The 12,236-nt window shown below is 43.7% G+C and overlaps 1 protein-coding gene across 1 annotated transcript in view; it reads right to left on the minus strand.

The window, feature by feature from the left end:
- Positions 1-12,236, minus strand: part of SLC22A23 (solute carrier family 22 member 23) — a gene marked incomplete at its 5' end in the record, with an annotated part of 112,830 nt that overhangs the window by 24,535 nt on the left and 76,059 nt on the right. The window contains 2 exons of the mRNA XM_014940771.1: positions 2,425-2,552; positions 7,669-7,837. Coding sequence (XP_014796257.1) covers positions 2,425-2,552; positions 7,669-7,837 — 297 coding nt within the window. The remainder of the gene's footprint in view (positions 1-2,424; positions 2,553-7,668; positions 7,838-12,236) is intronic.

Below are 12,236 nucleotides of genomic sequence, written 5' to 3' on the forward strand. Positions count from 1 at the left end.
AACAAAGAATAAAACAAATCACAAACAAACCCCCCTCCACACAGATAGCAAAGCTCAACAATGGAGTCAAGGGGAAACGGGATATCTGCATCAGGCTCAATGGCATCCTTTTTTCCCAGAGAAGTACCATTTTTTTTTTTACCCATTCCCTGCTACAGCAACTCTGGGTATGTGATTATAACACAGAGAAGCAGAGAAATGCTTTCTTCTGCTTACTGACTCCCTGGGAACCACATGGTCTGCAGTTTGATCACATTCTTCATTTGGGATTTTTACTTTTCTCCTGTCCTCACTCAGACCGTCAACACTCCCAAGCACCCAGAATGGGAGAGAAAGTCCTTCCTTTCAAAGTTTTTAGTTAAGCTCATGTAATCCTTTTGATACTACTCCTCTCTTATGCTCCCTACAGAAATGGAGCATCCCTCCAGAAATGGGTCAGGAAAGTCTTAATGTGTGGGGCTGCAGAGAGAGTTTAAAGAGACAAAGTGAGGAAAGAAATAATAAACAACCCCAACAGTATCCCCTACAAATCCAGCATCAGCAAGGAGGCAGAAACGACCATGTTCTGTATCACTTAAAGTTTGCAAAGGGTAATGAACTGACAACTGCTATATGTAAATGTATTTGCAGGCAGAGAATCCATAGCATCAAGATGTGTAATAACACTCTGCTTTCCACATGAAAGGGAGTCCCTCCTTAAACAGGAGTGTACCCCTACCATGAAACTGCTGGAAAAAGTAATCAGTCACAAATAATAGTCATAAAACCACTTTGATACTTAGCATTCCTCCATGGACAATATCATTATACATGGCTTAAATAAATCCCTCTAGCACACAGTTGCATCTTTATTATTTTCCTTAAAGGAAACTCAGGTAATCTATTTTTTCTTTTCCCTAAAACACATTTTTTTTGCATCTGCAAATTCAAGAGGCTGACTAGCTGAGGAAAGCCAAATTTAGAGTTGGTTGGGAAACTCCAATTGTGAAACCTTTCATTGTCTCAGAGATAGGTTTTCTCCTGGATCCATCATTTACTTTGGGGAAGATCTGCAAAAAGGTGGAGTGGGGGTGGAGATCAGCAGGTTAATGGCTGCTCACGTACCCTCCAGCTTTTCAGAACTTTACCAGAAAAATGGCATTTACATTGCAAAGACACCTGGTCTGCCGATGCAGATCCAGGAACTGTAACCCCAGACACCCAATTCAAGTGCAAACAAGCTAATTAACAGCCGCCTGCCAACTGCATCAGAAGTCACAGCAGTGACCTGGGTATGACTACTGAAATTGGACTTTTTCACCTCTGACTGATGAAGACTGCTTCATTAGTTAGGCGCTGATGTTAACGGTGACATTTTTCTATTCTGGATGAAGTCTGTTCCAGTGCCGACCGATGCCTTCAGCACCAACTGACCGAAGCTACAGTTACCCCAGAGACCTTCAGCAGGGAGTATTGGCCAACCATGGGAAGCATCTTCTCTACCCATGGGCAAAGCTACAGGGTGAGGGCTCCCTGCAGCCCCTGGGGTAAAAGTTGGGAGGGTTTGAAAAAGCAAGGGGAAAAAAGAAACATTCCCACTGTTTTCTGACTGATACAGATTGCAAGCGACAGTGCAAAATGGGTGTTTATGGGCACCATCAGGCCTGCGAGAAGGAAGAGGGGAGCCTGAACCAAATCTGACAGGCGCTCCAGTGAGAGGAAGATCCAGAAACTCTTCATCCTATATTGTAATTAGAGCCACACACACACAGGGTGTCTTCTGCAAAGCACCCTGCAAGCACTGCTATTTCAGTGACAGCGCCAGTGACAAAAGGAGTCAGCTCTTTCTAAAAGCATCAGAAAACCAAGGAAAGGATAATTTAGACCTTCAACTAAAAACTGCACCTTACTGCTGGCACTTGCAGGCTCTCCCCCATCTCCAGAGCAGCATCACTCAGATGATGCAGGAAGGAAAGCAAAACAGCTCTTGGAGGAAGGCTTTAAAGAGAAACTGTAACGTGGTTTAGGTCTGCCACGGGACTGGTGCTTTAGAACCGGGGGTTCAAGTGCTGCTGCTTCTCCAAACTACCAACATAAGTGTAGCATGATGGGCACGATGCCATCGAGCAGCTTCCTTAAAACAGTTTCCAGAGGTACACAGGGCTGAAGGTGCACTCTGTAGCCACGGCAAAATTCTTCAAGAGACATCTCTAATGACATATGGCACGGCAAGATCAGACTATAATTGCTAGGACTGTTCAACAGGCTGAGGAATTTTAAACACAGTGCTGGAGCTGGAGTGGTTTTTCAATGAAAGCAAAATGAATGAATGAATGGAATGACATTACAGGCAGTAAATAAGTTATTTAATTCTGGGCGGCAATGCCACATGCAGCCTTTAGAGAAGAGCAGAGGGATTTGCGGTTGTCTGTCTGTCCTACTCACCAGGTACCACTCCTTTGATGTCGCTTTCCGTGTTCATCCTGTTCTTGTGCGTGAACTGAAGGATCAGCTCCTTGGATGCCTCAAACTGTTGAGTAGCCATCAGCCACCGAAGAGACTCTGGGAAAATACTTTAAAGATGGAAAATGGGTTAGGGTCGCTTCCAAGTTTCTGTCAGAGGAAGAACCGATAGTGTTCAGCTGCTCATTTAACTGCTCATGGGCTACATACTTATTTACAAAAAGCAGAAGAATCACTTACATAACAATTAAGAGGGAAAAAAAGACTCTGAATGTGTGACTTATTGACTTTTTTTTTACACCGATTCACAAATGATACAGGAACTATCTTATCACCTAGAAATAGGACATATTAGAATTTTATAACGTATTAGAGGTGTTCTGCCTGTTAATGCAATTTTGAAAGAACTGGGAGAAGGAGGAAGCACTGTCTGCAATAGACATTTGCTGCCAAGCAGGGAATGAATGAGCTGTGCAGTTAACACATGGTAATTCAGACCAAAGAAGGAAAATAGCTGACAGAAGTGATTTGAATTCTCTTGTGAAGATGGAGAAAGGAAAGAGAATTACTTTTGAGGTTTATAATGGCATTTAATTTTTAAATATATCAAAAGTCTTCTCCCACATATTTTAAGCTCTTTTTTTTTTAATACAGGTCAGTATTGTGTATATTCCTGGCAACATTCAGCTGTTGCTCTAAAAGTTTCCTGTAGTAAAGACAATATTAAGTTAGTTGAGTCACAATATAAACATATACATACACACAGTCACAAAATAAAAACATTTATTTTCTATCTGGTTGTTTCCTTTAAGTGCTGATAGTCACCTAAGTCATTAGCTTAACTGATCAGTTTTCCTTTTTTTTTTTTTTTTCCAGATAAGTTTATATTCATACAAAACTAAAAGAAATATGTAGATCTTCAAGAAATGCCATACTCCATAGATATGAAAACTTTCATACCTGACTACAAGCATATTCTTCTTTCTTGTTTAGGCCTCATTTTCACTAATCTTCCATAAGACCTTTCTAAGAACAAATTTAACAAATATTTTTGACTTCAAATATATAATAAATGTCAAATTTCCTTCACAAAGCACTGATCTTTGCTGTGGATGCTGCCTCTGTTCTTTTACTTCGAAGCAGTGGATCAGGCAATTGCACCATTATGGTACTATCTTTTAAGGTTGATGCAATTTGGAAGACAGTTTAGCAAAACCTCCATTCTAGATAGAGAAAGTATTAATTTTTTTAAGAAAAAAGGAGAGAAGTCAGGCAGACTGCACGCCAAAGGGTATTAGGCAATAAAAGTATATAACAGCGGTGATGACAGCTATTCACTGTGACAGCTTATTTACTACCACTACATTGTGGTGCCACACAGATGCTTTGGCGTGACCTCCTGCAGAAAGTCCTGTACTGCAAATGCATGTTTTGAAAAAATCAAGAGTTCTTTGAATGCAAAATCCCCCTGTCCGAAATGGGGACAGGTTCAGCCACTAGCCTCAAAGCTGCACTTTTTGAAGAGTCCTCTTACAGGTCCCAAAGGAGAAGGGTCGTGGGGACCAGCCGCTCCCAGGGGAAGGAAGAGAGCTGAAGGGATGGCATCATGGGGACAAACGCCGTCTCTGCCTTCCAGCTCCTACAGGTTTCTCAAACTGGAAATGCCAATGCCTCACGTCTTGCAGCTGCTCTGCTACTCAGTGCGAGCACTGGGAGCTTCATTTAAGGATCTTTAAAAACCCCTGGGCTCCTTTGAGGCCAGGTTATCAGGCACAGCAAGGGGAAAGTGCTGGCTGCCCCATCGCCGTGCAAGTGCCTGAGGTCACTTGTGGAGCACAGACCCTGCTGCCAAGGGTTATTTGTACACACCTACTGTTGCACCTTCTGCTGCCAAACCAAGAACCAGCAAAAATTCAAAAGCCAAAAAAAAAAAAAGGCGCCAAACCCCTGGCCACTGTGGACTTCTGCACAGAAGTTTGGTCACAACCTCATGCTTCATCACCTGGCATTAAGTACTAATTGAATGAAGCCAAGACAGCTTTCTGCTGAGGGTGAGCAGTTGCCCAGATCACCAGGCTGAGCTGGCTGCAGACACCTGGTTAATAGTCTTCTACATCCTCCATCAGCAAGGAAAGGACCAGCCTTTTGCAGTCCAAGAAAACAACAGGGGGTGGGTAGGGGGAAACATTAATCCCCTGTTACACAGCTGCCACTTGGGAGAGGAAAGGGGGAAGAGTAGGAGGGACACTGGGAAAAATGATCCTAAGCCTGAGAAATCCTAAGAGCAGAAAAGAATCCTTGGCAGACAGACAGAAAAAGGCCAGGCAGGTACCATGTGTAGCTGGAAGGAGGACCGTGATCCTGTCCAGACGCAGAGCAAACCCGTGCCCATGGAAAGGGTGCAGTGTATCAATTAGGAGTCTGCCTCAGGGCAACAAGCCCACTTATTACAAAGTTTGGGTCTTGATGAGGGTAAACTACCTAACAGCACCGGAAAAGAACCGGTCACCCCTTCCCAGTTCTTCAGTTTTGGCTGGAGTGAAGCAGGAGTTTATTTCAGATTATTAGTACCTTTGCTGACCTTCAGGGCACAGTCATGTCAGGAGCTTCCTGCACCCAAGGGAGAGGAAATAATGCCTCTGTATCACTGGAGCTCCCCTTTCCTCACAGCTCTAATACACACAGACTTTGAAAGGAGCTTAACTTCTATTAAGTTATTATCATATGCTCGTCACCAACCCCTGTGCTCACCTCTGACTTGTGTGGGTGCCTCTGCCCTTTCAGAATGACCTGAGAGCTCAGCAAAGGCCTCTGCTCGATTTGCCCACTAGCCCATCCCTCCCAGAGAAATCTGCTGCTTCCTCCTTTCCCCCCCATCCATGCCCAGCTTCCCAACCCACTCAGCCACCCACCTTCTGGGGACAGTATAGCCTGCCATGTGCACAGGGCCAGGAGCAGAGCAAATCTATAGGTGGGAGAGGGCTAAGCTCCAGCCTGGAGGAGCAAACAGCTCTCTCACAGCAGGAGATGGAAATAAAGAGAGTGAGAAGGAAGGAAGAGGCAGTGCAGGGGCTATCACAGCATCTGTTATTGAACTCACTGCTTTGAGTACAACGATGGGGAATTAACAAGCAATGCAGCTTTCCAGTTCTGCTTTTATTACAAATAAGTCAGTTTTCTTCCTTCATCTGTAACATATGCTGAGAGTCCACGCTCTGTTCCCCAACACAATGTCGGGGGAAGAGAGGAGGAAAGGAAAGAGGTAATGAAATGGTAACGATTTCCAGAGAACATGCAACAGATGGAAGAGAAAAGCCTAGGAGAAAAGTGCATACTGTACCGACAGTATAATTAAACAGGCATCTTAACCAGAGTCCCTTTCTGCAAAGGCAAAAACCCTGGGCAACACAAATCCTGTTACTTTGGCTATTACCACTATTTACCGTGCATTATAAAAGGGCTATCTATTCATGTGGTCTACCTGTCCAGCCATAAGCCAACAAGCTCCTGCAGATTAGGAAATAAATGTTATCATTTCCTATTGCTTTCAATGGCACTCAGGGATGACATCTCAACAGGAATGTACAAGACCCTGACTCAGCCACCTGGAAAACATGCTTTCTCCAGAAGACTGCTGAGGGTTTACTGCTGCCCATGTCATCTTATCATGTTTGTTAGGTGTCTTCATATTATTGTACTGTCCTTTTGGACACAAATATCTCTAAACATTACGTTTTATATTGGGTTCTATCCAGTGGTGGATATAATGCTTTCCAGCTGGCGGGCATTCCAATAGGAGGTTTTGGAGCAGATCTGCACATGTTTGTGTGTGCATAACATATGGCAGGTTTGGGAGAAGGGTATTGTATATTAACAAGAACACTCTAGCTTATTCATCATCAAGATTAACACTGACAAGACAAGACTGTTTAGGTGTTTTATGTTGGAAAACAGGGGAAAACCAAAAAGTCATTATCTTGCAAAGGACTTGTAATTTTCCCCCGTATGCTGTGTTTTGCCCTCAGCCCAAGCTATGGCATGTTTACCTCTGTGAGCTTGGGGATAAGCAAAGAAACCCCCACTGAGGATTATGTGATGGACACAGGAGAACTCTGTAATGCCTTCATGCATTAATAGAAAAATATACAACTGTTAAAAATTCTTACATGCTATAACAAGTTTTTACATGTTGCAACTTGTCAGGCATTACAACCAGCAGCTTGGCCCCCCATAGCCAACCTCGTCCTGCATGGTGTGGTGGCCTTTTTCCTCAGTTTTTTTTTTTTTTTTTAAGTGCACAGCAACTAAATATTTCAGTCTTGTTAGTGTTGTCTTTAAAAGGAATGATCTAGTGTGTTCTCACTGTTACAGTTTTGTACAACCCTGCTCTCACAAGCCTCCGTTGTGTTATGCCGCCACTGCGTGTCACTATTAAGACAGAACAACAAAGAAAGATTATATTTTTTTTTTTAATTTATAGAGTCTTAGGAGAGATGGACCTGGCACCATCCCCAAGGCGAGAGCCACCCTAGTTCTCTCAGGATAGCTGTACCAATGCCACAGTGCCACCAGCACAGCAGGCAGAGAAGAGTGGGAGCAGCTGGGAGGGGAGGATGCCTTGCGGGAAAGACTGCCCGGTGCAGAACAGCCACCGAGGCTTCGGTGCAGCATGAGCTAATTACGGCAAATTAAGCAGGCAGTCTAGTTGAGGGCTCACTACCTCATGCACACAAGGCGTCCAAGTGCACTTGTTCACAAGCTGACACGTGTTATTTTTAACCTGGCTTGGCTAACCCAGGCCAAAGAAACCAACAGTGACAGCCCAGAACCATAATACAGGTTTTAAGGGAAAAACGTGGCTGTACTGCCACAATCTGACAATAGCTAGGCTGGGACACGTCCTCTTCAGAACTGTTTCCACCTTTAAAGGGGAAGTGACAACCAGAGTAATTGCAAAGTACAACTTGCTGCTCAGCAAAAGGGGACCAACTTCTGAGTTCACACCATGTGGCAGCCTGTAACCTGTGTGCATGCTTACAACGAACTATAAAGTTATCATTTCTTATTTCAAAGTCCAATCTTCATGACAAAAGACAAATGGAAGAACAAAGGGAAAGGTGCGTATGTATTTTGAAGCCCACACACTTCCTAAGAGTGAAGCACCTTCCAAGTCCAACATCAGGAGCTCATGTGGTCTTTGACACGACAGGAGGAAGAAATACTTACAGCCAGTAAAGCAGCATCAGCAGGAAAGGACAGATGATGACTGCCTGGAGGACCTGCCAGTCCCTGCAGAGGGCAGCCAGCCCTGGCATGAGGAACTGCCCTGCCATCTCGATGAAGCTCGCCACCATGGTGATCATGAACCGGTGCCCAGGAGGACAGAGCTCTATCCCTGAAACACAGAGCACATGCGAACACATTAGCCCCTCCATCAGCAAAGGCACCCCCAGAGCATCTCTTTATGAAACTTTCAGAGAGCTGATGTCCTTAAAAACCTTTGGCCAAAGTTAGGCGTGATTGCATAAATTTTGTTTCCTTGTGAATTTAGGCTTCAAACACTCCAGCAGCAATAGAGAAGCTCATTAACAGGGCTGTGAGGTGGACATTGCAAATTCCATACACCTATTGCACCTCCTGCAGTTCTGCTGTATTCTCACTGTCAGCTTTCCCTCAGTCTCTGCCTAAAGAAGCATTTTACCAAATTATAAGCTATCAGTTTTTTAAAAGGAAGGTAGGGTAAATCACAACCCAAAGATGTTGAGTTAAGCCTTTTCACAGTTCTCAGAGACACCGCCTGCCTTCCCAATCAGCTTGCCGGGAGGCAGAAGAGTACAGCTCTCAGCAGGATGCAGGCTCCCAGCTCATACAGGATGCCACCTGCCCACAGTTTAATATGCTACGACTCAGCCAGTTTCAAGCTGGATTTCGCTGAGTGGGTTGTTTCTGAGTTTGCTTTTTGTTTTTGCAATAGCTAATCTTGATCAACTTTCAAACGAGCCAGCCTTCCATCTGTCTTATCCTGTTCTCCATCCTTCCTTCTGCTGTGGGGCAATTTACTACCATCACTAGTATCGTCGGTTGTCTCAGTTGCCCTGTGACAAGTGGGTTCAGTAGATGAAAAATTTTCTTAAACCTTGAATTGTGGCTAACTTTATTCAGTCCTCAGAAATTAAGATGAATTTATCAGAATCACAGATTTTTTTAAAAAAAAACATGAAAAACACAACATAAGAAAAAAATCACAGAAGTGATAGAAAAAACAGACTGCCTTGTGGAAATATATTCAAGCAATTTTTTCACTGATGAGACTGCAATAGAAGCCTCTATTTCATATTTCCCATTTGCCCACATTCAGTTCTACAGATTAATAATTAAGCACCATAAACCTGCCACAAATGTTGTGTAGTACTTTGTGGCATGCTGATACAGAAACGTAGGCTCGTAAACATTCATGATATATTGCTGTCAGCGTTGTTGCTTTTCCTTGGGATGTTTCCTATAGTTGCTTTAAATTAGAATTTAAGGGTTGTTAAAATTGTAATTGAAAAGCTATAAGATAATAGGAAGAGATGACAGCTGCTCCTTCATTCACTCTCTCATCTGTAACTTGTTCAGCATTTATCACCATAACAGAGATTTTACACTAGCTGACCAGGAACTAGCTTGTAGATCAAATGTAGGATTAAATACCACACATTTTTCTCCCCCCTTTTTTTTTAGCCAACGACAAAAACTATTGATGGCTTTTTGCTAATACAGAAGGAAAATGTAGCTGCTGCAAGGCAGCCCAAATTTTCATTAGCCTAACCGCAAACCGCAGCTTTGGAAAGGGAAGGGGGAAAAACCCCCTCAAAGACTCTCACTTGCTATAAAAGGCTTTTACATTTTAATTAGGAAAACAAGATTAAAACACAGAGCTCCTTATGACATTAATATGGTTTCATTCTTACTAATGAAGTATCCCAAGCCTAGGCGATTTTTTTATTCTATGCAAAGAGGTCACCTCTGTATTACTTCTCTAATCTTCAAATATAAAGTGATTCTGTTTGGTTTTCTAAACCTTAAAATCAGTTACTCACACTCCAATATTCCTTCATTAAGTACAATGATGAGTTTTGTTGCTATAGAAACAGGAAGTCTGCATTAGGTAGGTAAGGCTTTGGCATTTCAATTGTGTTGCTTAAGTTAGTATCAGTTAAAAAACAATTAACCAAGAGAACAACTTTTCTATGAAGTCAGAAAGAGGTGTCCAGATAGTAAAATTATATTTTAAGTCACTGGTGCATAGTACATAAGTCCATATGCAGCAGTTATTTGCTGTACAGAAAGGAAATAACTTTAGAGATTGTTTAGCACGTATTTTCTTCTCTAAATTGTCACATGCATACGATCAATTTTTGCCCTTTCCTCTAAAAAACGTTAGAGAAGACAAAAAAAATAATCCCTGCTACAGCTGGGTGAGTCTGACTTTCAAGTGACATCAGCAGGCGCTCCATGTGTATGAAATATCACATCTCTGTTGAAACGTTCAACATATTAAGGCAGCCTACTGACTTTCCAACATCTCTGGCATCAATTTTGTATGATAAAAGATTCAGCACTGCAGTTTTTTAGCACGCATTTAGCAGTCAACCTTTTTCCACTCCTGCCAGCAAAGCCACCCCCTGCAGCACCTCTGCCCCAGCACCAGGAAAGGTGCCCTGATGATGCTCACACCGGTGCACCCAGGCACAAGGCCTCTACGGCTGCAACAATTTCCACCCAGGTTGCATGACAAATTACCAACTCACATGAAATCACTACAAGGCACGAAGCAGCTTTATCCACCCGTGACAAATCCAGCAAGAAGGCTCCAGCTCCCCCACTCAGTGAAAAGGTTTCCACCTCAGTTTCCTTGTGGAGCACGGAGAGTCGCGTAAACTCTTGTTATACACACAAATCATGGAAATTACCATCAGTGCCAAAAACTCCCAGATGCAAGTGCATCTGTGGTTTTGCCAGAAAGAAGTTGTGTATAAACATCAGGGAATTAATTCACTACAGTTATACGGTACTTGAAGCGGCGCATGCCATTTATGTCATCTCATCTGGAAATAGGTGTGCCTGGAAGAATGCAGGGGGCAGAGCAGAAAGACTTCTGGAGTTAGGCTCTAGGTGGATGAAGTACGGCACATCTCAGACCTGCACATGTCTTTGGAGTGTCTGCAAAGAGGTTCTGAAAGTTTTTGTTTTTTAAATGGTTTTTGGAAACCTAGAAATAGCTTGCAAAAGACGACAGGGCTCTAGATTATCCCACACCAAAATCAATTGTCCCTGACAGCTGACCAAAAAGACTGGGATTTACTGAAAAGGACAGGACCCCATCACATATCTCTGCGTGGTGGCAAAGTTTAAGAAGATCCTAACACCGCTGACAGCTCAGATGTGATGGGGGGGCCGTTAGAGCACCTGCTCCCAGCAGGACTGGGGCACTCTTCCCACCAGGACACCACACAAGCTGTCTGAGACACACAGATGGCCCAGGAGGGCTCATGGTTCAGCCCTGCCCACCACACGACTGCCAGCACTCCGACTCGTTGGGATGTGGGCAAGGAGGGAGCTAACAAAGAGCCTCTGCAACACCATGGGAGCTCAGCCCCATCATGTGCAGAGCTGCTCCCTCGTGCAGGAGGTCGCTGCCCCTGGGCATCAGCAGATGATGCATGATAAACCCACAGGTCAGACAGCAGGTTACCCACAGCAAATGCAACCGGCACTGGTGACAAGGGGCACATCAATTTTAGATCGGAAAGGGAAAGTAGCCTTTGCTAAGAGCTTCTCCTCTCCCTGGCTCTGGGATGGAAAAACCCCTGGGCTGATATCCTTGACAACAATTTTTCAGGCAACTTCTTCTGAAAAGGAGACAGGAAACCAAGTTAAAATTCTCCAAGTATGCTGTGGCCTGGCATCTGCAATGCTGTCCTCTCCCCTTTCCAGCCAGCTCCTCTCTCCCACCCTCTCCGCCTGCAGCTGTGGAAGGAGATGGACATCTGGAGGAGACTGACATACAGACAGGAGGCTGGAGAGAACTACAGTGACATCAGGTTAACATCAGCTCACATTGCCACAAAGCATGACCCTGCGTAGCCCACCTCCTCCAAACCCCACCAGGGGAGCTGTCATCGCCATGAAGGGACGAAAGGCCACATCTCATCGGCCTTACACTTGCCCACTAATAACAAATCGTTTGTTTCAGATTTCAGAAACCCTCTTGTTTGTCTTCAAAGGCTGACATTTATTCTCATAGGATATTTGCACAAGGATGAATAGCAAATACTTTTATTCAAAGGAAAAAAAAAAGTTGTAAGTCATTTGCAAATAATATATCAAGAGGAAAAATAGGTTAAATCACACTGCTTGAGCAACTTTACAGCATTCACTCACCAATCTCCAGTCCCAAAACACAAAGCAATTCTTGCACTGCAGCCCAAGTGCTAGCTCTGTCAGAAACCTCAAGCTAACTGCTTTTTGTGCCTTTGCAGTTTTCTCTCCCTGCCCAGTTTCAGCCTATGAGCCACCAAGACTGTAATTATACAGGAGTATCCCTTGGAGAAAATGGCCAGGATAAATCACCTGAAGTCTGGGCAACAGCATTCTCACTGAAAAAGATCCCTGAGGAGACAGTCTGATTCTAAATTCACATTCACAGTTTCGTATCATTTAAAAAAAAAAAAAAAAAAAAAAAAAAAAAACAATGAAGAAGACCCGCAGAAAGAGCGTCCTTCTTCGTAATCAGACTCTCAAGGAATGAA

Source organism: Calidris pugnax, unplaced genomic scaffold (assembly GCF_001431845.1).
Source record: "Calidris pugnax isolate Ruff unplaced genomic scaffold, ASM143184v1 scaffold8, whole genome shotgun sequence".
In the NCBI taxonomy this organism is placed as follows: Eukaryota; Metazoa; Chordata; class Aves; order Charadriiformes; family Scolopacidae; genus Calidris; species Calidris pugnax.